General features: G+C 36.2%; 1 protein-coding gene across 4 annotated transcripts in view; it reads left to right on the top strand.

The window, feature by feature from the left end:
• CGRRF1 (cell growth regulator with ring finger domain 1) overlaps positions 1-16,280 on the top strand; it is a 57,219-nt gene that overhangs the window by 16,102 nt on the left and 24,837 nt on the right. For all 4 annotated transcript variants that reach the window (XR_011167236.1, XM_069082341.1, XM_069082342.1 and 1 more), the window contains one exon: positions 8,589-8,728. Coding sequence is in view for 3 of the 4 variants with exons in the window: in XM_069082341.1 (XP_068938442.1) it covers positions 8,589-8,728 (140 nt within the window). In the remaining variant the exon portion in view is untranslated. The remainder of the gene's footprint in view (positions 1-8,588; positions 8,729-16,280) is intronic.

Below are 16,280 nucleotides of genomic sequence, written 5' to 3'. Positions count from 1 at the left end.
TTCTCTAAACCACACTGCTTGCTTCTCGGGAGGACTAGAAAGGAAGGTATGAATGCTAAATGCTTCTGTGATAATTGATGAGAGGGAGACTTGTGTGTGTGTGTGTGTGTGTGTGTGTGTGTAGAAAGGAGCTACAATGATTAAACTTTCAAGCCTTAATTCAGGCTTACAAGGGTAAAATGGTAATACTAATGACAAAAATAACAAATATAGTATGGAGTGATATAAGATGTGAGGAAGTTTTATTGATAAGAAAGATGATATTCAACATTTATTTTATTTTCAGTGTAGTACTTAATACATATCCAGCTGGAATTTTTTAATGGATGTTAAGAAATTCTTTTAGATCTTTTGTTTTTCTGTCACCTACATTTCCTGATATATCCCTCTCCCTTCCCCTTCACAGAGAATGATGCTTTCTGTGAAAGAGTAAAACAGGAAAAAATCCAAAAGCTTAGTAAAACTAACCAACATATTAAAACAAATTGATCTTATATACAATGCTCTACACTCTTAGAATCCCATCTCTATAAATCTGTTGGGGGTGTGCTTTCCCATATCTTTGTTTGAAGAGCAAACTTTGGTCATAATTTTATAGCATTCAGTTTTGATTGATTTTTTTTTTATCTTTTAAACATTTACATTGTTGTCACTGTGCATATTATTTCCCTGATTTTGCTTGCTTCACTTTGCAGGAATTCATAGTAATCTCTCTTTGCATAATATCATACTCATTATTTCTTACTACTTACTAATTCTCTATTTTATTTATATACCACAGCTTGTTTAGTGATTCCCCAGTATCTCTTTTTATGACTTTAGTTATTTGAAGTTCACAGGAAATCAATGACTAAAACTTGGCATTTTATTATTTAATATTAGATACTATCCTTTGATTGGAAAATACTATCTTTTTTTATAAATAAGATGACATAATTGTTTTGTTAAATTCCAGTTGAGCCTTTTTTTAATTGTCTTACTTTGACAAGTGTGTGTGTAGCAGGGTGATGTTAATTCCTAATTGACTTTTTATCTATTTTCTCTCCCTCCTACATTGACTTCATTGGGGGAAAAAAGGTAAAAGAAAAAAAAAAGAAAACAAATATACATAATCAAACAAAACAAATTCCCTCTTTGGCCATGTTCAAAAAAATATGTTTCACTCTGAATCTTGAATCTGTCACAAGGAAGTAGATAGTCTGTTTCTTCTTTGGTCCTCTGAAATCATAGATGGTCATTGTAATGATTGTAGTTGTTATAACTTTCAAAGTTGTTTTGAAATACAGCTAGGTTGGCACCATGGATATAAAACTGAACTTAGAGTCAGGAAGACCTGAGTTCAAATTCAGACTTAGAAATTTACTAGCTGTATGACCCTGTAAAAGTCTCAATTTCCTCATTTGTAAAAACACCAATTTCCCAAGATAGTTGTGAGGACAAAATTAGATAATATTTGTTAAGTGTTTGAAAACCATAAAGTATCTTATGGAGGCTAGCTGTCATCATCATTATTATTGTATTTGTATTGTTATTATATAAATTATTTTCCTAAGTCCTACCCATGTCATTCTCCATAAATTTATAAAATTCTTCAAAATTGTTCTTCTGGTTCTGCTTCCTTTACTCTTGGTCAGTTCATACAGTTGTTTCCATATTTGAGTTTTGAATTCATTTTATTTCTTGAATTTATTTAAATTAACTTATTTCTCATAGTACAGTAATATTCCATCACATTATACCACAATTTGTTCAGTCATTCTCAAGTTTATGGGGGGTTTTGACATCACAAAAAAAAAGAAGTACTATGAATATTTTTGTACATATAGTACTTTTTCTTCTTTTTTTCATATCTTTTAAGTACAAGCCAACAAGTAGCATAACTGTTATGAATCACAGGGCCTACATTGTTTAGTAGCTTTTTGTGTATGATTTCAAATTGCTTTCTAGAGTGGTGGTACTCATTTGCGGGTCCACCAACAATACATCACTATGCCTATTTTCCCACAGGCCCTCCAACATTTGTCATTTTCCATTTTTGTCACCTTTGCAAATCTTATGGATGTGAGGTAGACCCTCAGAAGTGCTTTAATTGCATTTCTCTATTTAGTAGTGATTTGAAGCATTGTTTTCTTATTGCTTATTATATGTTTTTTTTTCTTCTTCTGGGAATTACTTGTTCTTATACTTAGATCATTTATCAATTGGGGAAAAAAAAAAACTTATTTCCTTCAGTGATGCAGAGTACAATCTAGCCATGTGCTTATGAATTGGGCAGCTCTTATCCATGTCTTCTCAAAAATACTGAAAATTGTTCCAGTGTTCTAATGACTTTCTGTAGTTCTCTAGATATTGAGTTTCCTCCAAAGGATCCTTTGAATCCAAATTGTCCTTTGGTTATCCCTCACTTTTATTTAAACTAGTTATATATCTCTTGGTGGGGGGAGCAGTTACTTAAAAAAAATTTTTAATATTTTCATTTAATATTTTGAGTTCCAAATTCTATCCCTCCCTTCCCCCCTTCCTGAGATAGTAAGCAATCAGATATAGGTTATACGTGTGCAGTCATGTAAAATACTTCCATATTAGTCATTTTGTACCAGAAGATTTAAATAAAAGAAAAAAAGTGAAAAATAGCATACTTCAGTCTATATTCAATCAATATCAATTCTTTCTCTGAAGGTGGATAGTATATCATTAGTCCTCTGAGAGTGTCTTATATCATTGTATTTCTGAGAATAGCTAAGTGATTCACAGTTCTTCATTGAACAATATTGCTGTTACAGTGTACTTGGTTCTGTTCACTATGCATCAATTTATGTAAGACTTTCCAGGTTTTTCTGAAATCATCCTGCTTGTCATTTCTTATAGTACAATAATATTCCATTACAACCATGTATTACAGCTTCTTTATCCATTCCCCAATTGATGGGTATCCCTTTGATTTCCAATTCTTAGCCACCACAAAAAGAGCTGCTATAAATATTTTCGTGAAAATAGGTACTTTTCCTTTTTTTTTTTTTTTTTGGATATCTTTGGGATATAGACCTAGCAGTGTTATTGGATTAAAGAGCCCTTTGGGCTAACCCTCACTCCAGACCTTGACCAACACACTTTTTTTTTGTACATAAATAGATAAAGTATTTATTAAGTGGTTACTATGTGCCAGGCATTCAGGCACTGTGTTAAGTGCTGGGGGATATAAATAAAAGAAAACACAACTGTTCCTACTCTTAAGGAATTTGTATTCTAATGAGGGAAAACAAGGCAGCTAGATGACCCAGTGGATAGAATGCTGGGCCTAGAGTCAAGAAAACCTGAATTCAAATCTGGTCTTAGTGACTGACTAGCTGTGTGACCCTGGGCTAGTCATTTGACCTCTTTTTACCTTAATCCACTGTAGAAGGAAATGGCAAACCACTTCAGTATCTTTACCAAGAAAACCTCATGGACAGTTTTGGCATGCTGTGGTCCATGAGGTCACAAAGCATCAGAGATGACTGAACAATAACAAAAGAGAAATAAAACATAAAGTTAAGCTAAAAAGTAAGGAGGAGGTAGAAACCAGGGCACTCGTGCTGCAACTGAGTTGGTAGGGAGGTGGAGAATAAATGGAGTATGGCTAAGGAATCCTCGAAGAAATAGCCATCCTGGCCAGGAACTCACCAAGCCAGGGGAGCAAGGCCCAGGAGGAGTCATCCTCAAGTGAATTAAGACTGCTTAAAAAGGTGGGACAGTATTGAGAAAGTTGGGTTGGGATGATATTTTGTGCATTTCTTGATTGGTAATGTATTAAAGGCCAACTCAGTCACATAGTATATACCTTTCCATTGCCTTTTGGGTGAACCTTGACTTTGTTTTTAGAAATCGTGATATTCTGTGCCCTGGAACTGTGCAACATCACTGAAAGACTCATTTTCAAAGGATGAACCTTTGTTGTAGAGAAAAACTTGAGGTCATCAAAAGTGCTTTATACAGTAAACACATTTTTTGAAAAAAATTTGATAGGGGCTGGACTTGGTGAGCACCAAATAACAAAATAAATATAAAAACAAGTTCTATTTGTTAGTATTTTATGTGGGAGTTTATATACAACTAGACCAAAGATTCCTCTGAACTAAGATCAGAATTAGTATAAAACACACACATATGCACTAATAATATGTAATATTATGATGAATAATGAGTAATATCAATAACTAACATTTCTATAGGACTTTTAGGTTTGCAAAGTGCTTTGTAAATATCTCATTTTCATTCTCACAGCATCCTTGGGAGGAACTTGAGGAAACTTGAGGCAGACAGAAATAAAGCGGATTGCCTAGGTTCATACAATTTTTAGGTGTCTAAGGCTAAATTTACCTCAATCTTCCTGAGTCCAGCACTCTCTACTGCACCACTTAACTGCTTCACTTAACTGCCCTGATAAGAAAAAATATAGAATACAATACTTCATCCTGACCTGAAGCTTAAATAACTTGGGCCACATAATGAGCAGACTAGACTCATGACAAAAGACCCCAAAATCCTGGGAAAGTTTGAAAGTAAAAGGAAAAGGGGAAGCAGAGGATGAGATGAATAATGTCATGAAAACAACAGATGTGAACTTGGTTGAGAGATAGTGGAGGATAGAAGGGCATAGTGTGCTATGGTCCATGAGGTCGTGATAAGACTTGGACACAATTGAACAACTACAGTCCTGAACTCTTTTTTTAAAAGTAATTGATAATCAAATTGAGAAATTGACAGCAGAAATAACATTGATACTAATTATAACAATTTATATCAAAGTAATCAATGTAAATTAATTGCTACAAGGGGAATACCAAAAAAAGATCCTTAGCAAATATCTGACTTGCTAAAATAACACTAGATTGCCAAAGATAACATTAGATTAGAATATAAACACATTCATAAAAGTCTTATGAAGAAGGATGAGTTGTAGTTATGAACTATATTGTCTCATAAAACAGAGAGGAGCAATGGAGGAAAATATTTCCTAAAAGGAAACTGGTTCTGCCCAAGCTTGGAGCTGTTCTCTTGAGGGATAACTCGACCTATCCTGCATACATTTAAGGGGCTGTAACTTCTGATTGACTAAGAGAATTTTTAGTGGCAACATTGTATAAATGGACCTCAGTTTTGTTTGAAGGACACTTTCACAAAGGACTTTTAGATAAGTCAGGAGAGAGACAAGGTAGATTTATTTTTGAATGGTAGACTGTAGCCCTAGAGCCATGGACACATAGGGAAAGCTGGCCCCTATCATGTCACTTGACCATGAGAACCAGAAACCTTAGAGAGTAGACTCCTTGGGGAGATCATTCTGATGTGAGCTGAGATTTATCTTGTACACAACTGAAGAGCTAATTTACTGTTGTGTATTCTTTGGTATAACTTTTCTGATTTCTATTTGTTGTGTTTTTAAAGGTTAAAGAAAAAAAAAACTAGGCATTTATGATAGTCTTTTGTGTAACCAGCATTAGGTAGAAAGGGACTAAGCTGGTGGATATAAGCTAAGATATCCTACCTCCTCTCTCCCCAGCAATCAGGGAAAACAGTTTTTATTCTGAATCATACCACCTTTAGAACTCTAGACTACAGATACTTGATGTGGTCATTCTGTAACAATCCCTCTCTTGAAGATAAGTGAGGGAAGGAAAGAGGGCCCAGCCTCTGGATCTTACCTATTTTTCCTCCCCACCCCCACCTAAGCTGTTGGCAGTGCTGACACACCCTCTTACTCTGCAGAAGTTGGCCAGATCCTAGGTTTTTATCTTTCCATGCCATATGCAAGTTGCATCTTTACATATTAGATTGTCCTTTTATATCTGTCCTGAGCAAGTAAAGTTATCCGAGGCATTTAAAGATAAAAATGGAACACTAAAAAACAGGAAAAAACAAAAAAGAAAGAAAAAGATTTGCAAAAATCATTATAACAAAACTGTTTTTCTCCATCAAAGTTCATGGGATCACTATACTTGGATCCTAATATCACAGTCTTAGATGTGCTTATAGGAAAGTAAAAATGGCAATAAAGAGAACAAAGATGGGAAAAAGCAAGCAGATTTGACTGTGTTTAGAGGAAATTTATGTAGATGGTAACATAATTCTAAACATTAAGGTCTTTATAAATAAGGATATGAAAGAGAAGATACTAAAAATATGGGGAAAATTTTAGACCTTTTTAATACTGAAAAGTATGACCAAGTCATATTTAGTCATTTGTGAGAAGAGAACCTTTAGGAAGACATTTTGGTCAACCAAGCAAAACATTTAGTCAACAAATAAAGACAGTAAGAACTTGTGTTCTATACATATTTCAATCAATTCTGTGGCTATAAAGATGTCTTATAACATTTGTAAAAGGCTTTCTTGTTCCTTCATCACAACCTCTTTCTGTAGAGAGAGAGGAAAGTTGGCATATAGATTGGTAGTCATTAGTAGTTACATTTCTTGTAACCAAGGTCAATCAATATTTTCTTGATTCAGGTCTTTGTAATTTAAGTTTCTGGTCCCTCTGATCTGGAGAATTAAGAATAAGGCAGCTACAATCTTGAATCAACCTTAGCTGCCTCATATAATAGCATGAAACAGTGGAGGAGACAGCTGGCTTTGAAGAAAACTTGGTGAGAGACCCAATTAAGAAAAGGCATTGATGGCATCTAAGTATGAAACTGGAAGGAACACAGATGAAAGATAGAAAAGATCTGTAGCAGTTTTTAGAGCGAAGTCTTTGCAGGTACAATGGAACTATTACATTTGGACTTTAACATTTCAATTCTGTATGTGCTTTTAGAAGAAGTAGATATGGTAGACAAGAAAACAAAGGGGGTAAAAGTAGGTAGATTACACCAAGTATGCATAGAAGAAGTTTATGCATAGGGTGACACAGATTTGAGGGCATGGGAGCTTTGATTTTCAAGGCTATCTGAAAGCTATTGAGAAAACATAACTTAAAATTTTATATACATACAGTTCCATATATATATATAATTTTACAAGGATAATTTGCATATACAGTGAGGGCATCCTTGACATGAGGACATTGGAAAGTAAAAAAGACAAGTTTTTGCAAGCAGTGTTCCATACTAGCACATATCTATACCATCACATCATTAACTGACAGCCACAGGGAATATACTCTACCACTGAATTGGTTTTTGACTATGAAAAACATCTGACTTGGTAAAGCAAAATATCCCTCATGTATGTGAAAATTGTGCAAAAGATTAAACAGAGATAACCTTTTTCTATCCTCTGATCATTAATATCTAGGGAGATATGTGTTTGCTCACCACTCTCATGGAAGCAGTACAATTTAGGTTCCAAGTAAAAAAGGAATTCCTATGGATGGCAAAATCCTCATAAAGCTTTTGTTTGTGGTTGGCATTGACCTAATTGCATCAAACCCAAAAACCTTGCAAAACTTTTTGAATTAGATCATAATCAGTTTGATTTTTGATTTAATTATCCACACATGAAAAATACCAAGGTGATGAATGCCTCTTGTCCAGAACATAAGTACTTAAATGAGCAATATACAATGTTTGTCTAACAGTATGTTTATTTTGAATGAACACTGCAAATGGACAGTGAGTTAGGCCTACAGTTGAATCTAAGTAGAATTGTGGGGTGGGTTGCCTTTATGTTCTTTTAATGTCTCTCAAGCTTCTCCCTAAACCAAAAGGGCCATTTTAAAAAGTACTGGGGCGGCCAGGTAGCACAGCGAGTAAGAGCACGGCTCCAGTGTCGGGATGACCTGGGGAATCGAATCCCGGGCTCAGACACTTAGCACCCACCCAGAAACACCTGGCCGTGCAACCTTGAGCAAGTTACTTAACCCCAATTGCTTAGGGGTGGCCAGGTGGCCCAGCAAGTAAGAGTACCAGCTCCAGTGTCGGGATGACCTGGGGATCAAATCTGGTCTCAGATACTCAGCACCACACCCAGAAATAACTGGCCGTGTAACCTTGAGCAAGTTATTTAACCCCGATTGCTTTAAAAAAAAAAAAGTACTAATGTACTTTCAAGTTATCTGGTCTGTGAGTCATGGGATGCTACATTCTCCAAAGAATTGGAGCTGAGGGCAATGTAAAGTTGTATGTTGAGTACAAACAAGCTGAGACATATGAAAAACAAGGAATTACAAATGAAATGCTATGTAAAGGATTTCATCAAAGAAGTATGAGATTGAAAAAAAGAAGAGGTGGTCACATGGCAAAAATGAGGGATAACTGATGAACAACCTTTAAGTTTTCTTGGTATCCTTGGGATATCAGAAGAACTAGAGGAGAGATCCTAGAAAGTTAAGTGGACTCCTTGTGGTAAACTCAGAGGACGACATGGATAAGAATAACACAGAACGGGTAAGCATGTGTGAATTGTTGGAATGAATGCCCACATTGATTAAAGGACAGATCCATTTAAACACTTGAGTACACAGTGTAACTATACAAATTGCTGCTTTTCTGCAGTGTTAAAAGCACTGCTTAATAAAAGTGATCCTAAAATACTTTGAAAATGTAGCATAAATGGCTCTTTTTAGAATTTGAACTGTTTTTACTTTAATTTTCCTTGTTTCTCTTTAGGTTTGGTTTGGAGGTTCCAGTAATCCTGAGAAATTCAGAAGAGATAGAATTCAACACAAGAGTATCCAAAAAGGAGATGAAACAAGTCAAGAATCCTTTTGGTTTAGTGATCACTAATCCTGCTTCAGCCTCAATCACAAGTTAGTGTTTATTTCTCACAGGTTCCCATGTCTCTAATCCCTTTCCCTTAGCCATTAACATCTTCTTTTATACTCTTTCATACATTATATATGATTCTTAAATCTTAATTCATGTTTAAGTTCTTGGTCTTTAATTAACTGAAGAAGTGTGGCATAGTAATTAAAGGGCTAGACATGGAGTCAGTAAGACTGAATTTATTCCTGCCATTGACACTTATTAGCTATGCAGACATAGGCAAGCCACTTGACCTTTTGAGCCTCAGGCACCTCTAGTCTACCGACTTATAGAACAACTAAGATCTACATAGATGAACAAGTTCCCACACCAATGAAGTAAAATTTTTTATGTATTTATTGTGCTGCTGTTAGAATGTAATTAGTCTGATTGTCCTTTCTCCATCTCAATAGGATTTAGAGCTAGAAGGGATCAGAGAACTCAGGAATATAGATTTAGAACTGGGAGGGACATTGGAGAAATTATCCTGTTCAGTCCATTCACATAGATCAGGAAATTGAGGCCTAGGCAGGCTAAGCGAGTTTCCTAAGGACACAGAAAAAAAGTGACAGTTTTTAAATCCAGGTATTCTGACTGCAAGTCCATGCTGTCTTTCTTAGTCCTTATCTTCCTTGACCTTTCTATTATTTTTGATATTGTTAACTATCCTTACTTCTTGGACATACCTACCTTTGCTTCTGCGAAGCAAAGAAGCTTCTGCTTCTCTTGGTTCTCCTTTTGCCTATTTGACTGCTCTTTTTTTAGTTTTCTTTGCTTTATCATCATCCATCTTCTTTCTGTTCAGTGTGGGTATCCTCCAAGAACTCTCTTCATATTCTTTCCCTTGGTGATTTCATCTGCCTCCATGGATTCATTTTCATCTCTGTGTAGAGGATTCCCAATACATAACCAACTCTAGTCTCTTTGCTGAACTACAATCTTGCATCATCAGCTGCCTGTTTGACCTCTCCTTGGTGTCTTACTACATTATAGGTATCTCAATCAGTATATCCAAAACAGAACTAAGTATCTTCTCCCTTCAGCTTGCTTGTCCTGCAAGTACCTCTATCCTCCCAAGTTTGTAATCTTGTTATCCTTGATTCTTTCTTCCCATTAGTTGCAAAATCTTGTAGATTCTACTTCCAGGACATTTCTTTGGTCCCTTTCTCTCCATTCCCACAGCCACCACCCTACTCAGAGCCTCATCACTTTTCACTAGTATACTATAAGAGTCTCTTAATTAGTCTCTCTGCGTATATTCTTTTACCTCTTCAGTCCATTTTCACAGCTGTCAAAATAATTTTCCTAAGACACATATCTGATAAGGTCACTCATTCAGAAACTCTCATAGGTTTTACATTGCCTATAGAATATAAGATATAGAATATAGAAGACTCTTTAGCATTTAAAGCCTTCTGCAATCTGACATTTATTTACCTACCTTTTCAGTCTCATTTCATTTTCATTCATTTCATTCATTGCCTTCATGCACTTTGTGTGAATTTTTTTTGCCAAAGGCTTGAAGAAAGAGCTCTAGCATTAACCTGATAGCATACTTCAGCACTTCAGTGAATCCATGTTCTTAATCATGTGGGTACTTTGGAAATCATGGTGTTCTATGATCTGCAGTTATCTAGTATAGAATTAAGATTTGTTTGAAAAACTATGTGTATGTGTCAGGGAGCAGCAGTTTGGGATTGTTGAAAGTACCAGATAGTTTACCAAATGCAATCAAGTCTTCTTATTTCCTCCCATTCAATTAGTTCATTGTTCTTTTGTGCAAGTTATATGTGATGATGGACCCATCTACTGCCTCTCATTCTGGACCACAGGTATTCATTAAATTTTTCCAATGTATATTGGAAAAACAAATCCCTTTTCGAGGACTGTAGATCTCATTGAAGAAGTTCTCTAGTATTCTAGGGCTTGATGCAATCAGTTGCCATCTAAATGATAGAAATTACAATAACATAAATATAAAGCAAATAAAAACAAAATTGTTAAATACAAAGAAGTTTGGGAGGAGACGCATTAGCACATGAGAGAATCAAGAAAGTCTTTATGAAGGTGATGGTACTTGAGTTGCATCTTAAAGGAAGAGAAGTGGCAGAGGAGAGGAGGCAGTGCATTCCAGGAATGGCCAATACAAATCTCCCACAGAGGTGGAAAATGGAATGTCATGTGGGAAGAAAAGAGAGAAGGCTAGTATGGCTGGATCACAGAGTGTTCGAGGGGGAGGAATGTCCAGTGAAGCTGGAAAGATAAGTTGAGGACAAAGTTTAAAGAACTTTAAAGGCTAAAAAGAGGAATTTACATTTAATTCTAGAGCAATGATAAGTTGGACATGTTTTTACCTAAGGTTGATGAACTTATTTTTTAAAATATTTTGATAACTATTTAAATGGAATTGATTTTCTTTGGAAGTCTATGTATTTTATTATTAAAAACATTATTCTAAGAAGGGGTTCACTGGGCTTCCAGAGAAGTCTGGGAAAAGATTAAGAACCTCTGTCCTGAAGGTCAGAGAAAGCCCTGGAGTTGGTTGAGTAGGGGAGTTACATCTGGCTTAATGAAAAGTATCTTGACAGCAGTGTGTAACATGGAATGACGTGGTGAAACACTTGAAGTAGGGAGACCATTAGGAGGTTGTTACAATAATCTAAGTGAGAGGGAATAGTTGAAAGATGGGGTGGTGAGGGTTGGATTCAAAAGACATTATGGAGTAGAAATGGCAAGATATGTTAACTAATACATAAGTAAGAGAGGGGAAGCATTTAGGATAATGCTAAGATTATGAACCTGGGAACTTGAAAAGATGTTGTATTTAGTAGTTTAGAAGAGGTCAGGTTTTTTTTTTTTTTAAGCAATCGGGGTTAAGTAACTTGCTCAAGGTTACATGGCCAGTTATTTCTGGGTGTGGTGCTAAGTATCTGAGCCTGGATTTGATCCCCAGGTCATCCTGACACTGGGGCCGGTGCTCTTACTTGCTGTGCTACCTGGCCGCCCCAAGAGGTAAGGTTTTAGGGAAAAAAATAATGAGTTCAGTTTTGGACATGTTGAGTTTGAGATATCTCTAGAACGTCCAGTTTGAAATGTTCAATAGATCATGTGGGACTGAATCTTAGGAAAAGACTAGGGATGGATGCACACATATGTATATTTATATGTGTGTATATATATATATGTGTGTGTGTGTGTGTGTGTGTGTACATATATATGCGCACAAATATTCACTTATACATATACATTCACATGCTTATATATCTGTATTCCATAGTTATCTATGTAAAGATAATAGTTAAATCCATGGGAATTAATGAGGTTCCTGTGAGTATAGAGGGAGCAGGGAAGAGGTCCTAGGACAGAAGATAGAGCTGTGGGGAATAACTACATTTAGGTTCATAACATGGATGATGAACCGACGAAGGCGATTGAGAAGTGGTCTGGTAGTATGGTAACCATATCATGAAAACTCAGAGAGAGGATAGTCAAAAAAAGGATGAGGACTGAGAAGAGACCATCAGTTTGGCAATTAAATATACTTCATTGGTACACTTCTTGACAGAGGAATTTTGGACTCAGATTATAGATTGAGACATATTTTGTATAAGGCCAATACAATTTGTTTTGCTTAACTGCATATTTATTACAAAGATTTCTTTTTCAAGTTGAGGGGAGGTGGGAGAGAGGTAAGATATTTTTTCAAATGCAAAAATATTAATAAAAAAATCATTGACACAGAGAAAGTGTTATGAAACTTTAAGAATGCTGCCATCCTTCCTATGTTAAAGCAAAAGAACAAGAAATCTTAACTGTGGCAATTATTCTCCAAAGTCTAAAAGATCTTATGTGGAATTTTGGACTTTTGGCTACATGACAGTTGTTCTTCTAGAGGCACAGTTTGGCTTTGGACCACAGTGTGGCACTGTAGGCTTCATTTTTATTACATAGCACACTCAGGAGAAATGCATACACTCTTGAAATAATGTTATGTTAGTTGTAAAATTTTTGTTATATTGTTTGTTGATGATACAGAATATGTATGAGTTATATTTTTCTTATTTTATGTAGCCATTCTTAAGGATATAATAGCTTTGGAGGATGGTGTTAAAATACATTTCCAGTATTTGGGGGAAAGCTCTTTCAGTTCAACAGGCTACAGATGTCATTAGCAGGCCTTAAAACAATCATTTCAGAGCTTATGGCACAAGTACCAAGACTTGATATCATTTACTGCTTCTTCATTCAAACATTTAAACAAGTGAAGTAGCCTAAATTAGGACTCTACACATGGCCTTCAGTTAGCATTAATAACATTTAACTATAAACTTGATCTTAACATTGCCTATTAGCAGACAGAATATTGACAAGAATTTTTTTAAACCTCAGAGTTTTAAGTACTTTCCAGGAAACCCCTAAAAAATGAGAAGCTCTACTGGTTAGAAGCCCCAAGAGAACATCCTGGAAATTTGTTTGAAGTTTATAGCTGATCCCTCCCCCCAACTCTCCTTCCTACAAATTGAAAATTCCTATTAATTCTAGAAGGATTTTTTTCTCAAACTGTTACCAGTACCAAATTCATAGAGGGGAAAAAAAAACCTAGATTAGGTAGCTGTTGTTCATTTTCTGACAAGTAGTTAAATAGAGAGTCTAGAATATCAGTATAGTTCTTTATGTCTTTCTTCCTATCTATATCTGTCTGTCTATCATCTATCTATCTGTCCATCTATCTCTGACAAAGTCTCTCCTCTAGGGTCACCTATTCCGAAGTGGCCTCATTAAGTACCCAGCAGCCTACACTGGACACCATGCCCTGAAGGAACATCTGTCCCAAACTTTCCTTTGCCAGATTGGTTTCTGCCCCTCCCGGAACATTCATTTCAGTAAGGTCCCAACCGTGTTTCACTTCCTTCCCTCCTTTCTAACCATTTTTTTAAAAACCACTTTGACCCTTACTTTACTACAGAATATACCCTTTCCTTAGCTACTCACCACCTTTTCCTCCAGTTCTAAAATCATAAACCAGGACCAAACCAACTCCTCCATTGTTCTGAATGGAGTGTATCAAATTATTCCCCTATGGCTATTTCTGTAACCAAAAAGTCCCTAGCCACCACTTTCTTCTGTATTGTTGTTTGTTTCCCTCTTTAGAAGATAAGCTTCTTGAGGGCAAAAACTATCTTTGCTTTTATATTTATATCCCCATCCTTTAGCACTTTATACACTGTAAGTACGTAATTCATGCTTTTTTATTCACTTATTCACAAACAAATACAAGTAAGCAATATGTTGAACCCAGATCTAAAGGAGGGCTAGAGTCTTCTCAGGAAATTTACACCTTCTCCTAGAAGCAAAAGCCCATTATTTTTTAACACTAACGTTCTAGACAGTCTCCAGAAAATTGAAAATCAGCATCACCTAGAGGACAGTAGAGAGGAGTGTAATCAGGCTGTAACTTAGGACCAAAAAGAGCTTCTAAGAACAGGAGTGACAGATGTCAGGAAGATGTGTCCCTGAACAAGATGAGCCAGTCCTGGACATGTTGAGGGCGATCAACAGTACAATATTGGTGGACAGCTAGATTTCTCCACTGGTATCCTGGCAACATCAGGAATATGAGAAAGGCTTCTAGAATGAAGCATGAGATTCTCTGTAGTGAATTCATGGGAGAACAGGGACAAAGATCGCCTTGGACAAATAGGCATGAATGGGTTGTAAACTGCCTCATTGCTGGGAATTTGTTAATAGCTAAGATTTCAGTTGCTTTTGACTATCAGCAACTGCTAAGGCTTATATGATTGATGTACTGTAGTCTCATAAAATGTCCCTTTAGCTGAATCTTGTAAGCCCAAGGAAGATACCTACTTCCTGAATTACATTTAATTAGCTTACTGAATGTTAATGACTCATATGTCTGTACTTTGTGAGGAGAAAATAGAAAAGTTTTCTATTTTTCTCTCAAGTAATTTAATTTAGTAATAATCCTTTTCATTTCTACCAGTGTAATGCCATGCACAGAAACTTTCCAGAAGAACTGCTACTGTGAACAGCTTTTTCAAGATTCTGATTACTCAGTAGCGTGATCACTCTATTTATTCCATAACAAAAGCAAAATATCCATGGAAAATCAAGGTGCAGCATAATTCCAAATACAGCATTCACCATATTACAACTTATCACAGAAAATCACAATATAATATTCACAACGTAGTCTCAAAGTAAAATAGTCACTCTTCAGTTAATTCAATCAGTCACAAAATAGTTACTCTTAAGTTAATTCAATCAGTCACTTATCAGTAGTATCAAAGTACACAGTCAAAGTCTTCCACTCTTGGGACAAAGTCTTCATTAACTCAATTAGTCACTAATCAGTAGTCTCAAAATCTTCCACTATTGGGGCAAAGTCTTGATTAACTCAGTCACTTATCAGTAGCAATAGTCAAAGTACTCAAAGTATAATCAGTCACTTATTCAGTAAAGTCTTGCTAAGTATCATACACAAAATCCTCCCCCCCCCCCTTAGGTCACTAGTAAACTATAATTCCATAATTACTCAGTACCCAAGGAGAGGTCTTTTCTTCATCTTGACTTGGGGCCTGTTCTCAGATTCCCTGGGTCCCCTTCCATGGTCCCCGATTCTACCTGGGTTCAATGGCAGACAGCTCCCAGTTCCTTGACCAGCTCTCTGGACAGGTCCTGCTCCACACTGGCGTTGACAGGGTCTGGTCCATGTCAACTTCTTCACCATTTCTGCTCCAAGGAATTCAAGGCTCAACCAAGCCACAAACAAACAAAGTCTCAGCATCCTAGTCATACTTCAGTCACCTGGGCTTCTGGCTCCTGGCTCCTGACTCCTGGCCTCCTGGCTCTGGGCTCTGGGCTCCTGGGATCCTGTTCAGAAGAAGCTCCACCACCACAAGTTTTCAGGCCTCAGTTCTCCATTCTTCTGTAGCTGTTCTGCCACCAGATCTTGGTCTCAAGGAAATTCTGACTGTGCTTCTCTGGGGCTTATCTTATATACACAGTATTACCTACTTCACTTCCTTCAGCCAACTTCCTGTTACATAAGTAACAAGGGGCAGGAGTTCATACCTTCTGTTTCCCCAATCAGAGTCTTGATCAGTTACTAAGTGTTAAGTACCTGCTACTTTTGCCAACACAAAAAGGATCTTCAAATTCAAAATTATATTACCATAACAACCAGGTAATTCAATATAGTTATCCATTTCATCCAAGACTGGACATCTATTTGTTTTGTGAACAGTAAAGGGTAAGTGGGCCCTTTCTGAAATATACCAGATGACTCCAGAATTCTATCACTAAAAAGTGATTTTTAAAAGTAAGCATACTTTCAGAACAGAAAACCAACTATCTTTTTTATTCTACCTATCCAAAGATATCTCCCTTTTGGTTCTGAAATTTCTATCATATTGGATGAAACATCAAAGGCAGATGAAGGGAAGAAGGTAAGTATTATCACTAGACTACAGTTAATTAACACTTTGGTCCTTAAGGAGATAAACTGCTAAGTTTCATTGGTATGAATCAAGGTTGGTC

Source organism: Petaurus breviceps, unplaced genomic scaffold, assembly GCF_028583685.1.
Source record: "Petaurus breviceps papuanus isolate PSGF00001 unplaced genomic scaffold, PetGlider_PUasm1.0 164, whole genome shotgun sequence".
In the NCBI taxonomy this organism is placed as follows: Eukaryota; Metazoa; Chordata; class Mammalia; order Diprotodontia; family Petauridae; genus Petaurus; species Petaurus breviceps.
The sequence above is the reverse complement of the archived record's forward strand: the minus strand, read 5'-3'. Positions and strand labels throughout refer to the sequence as shown.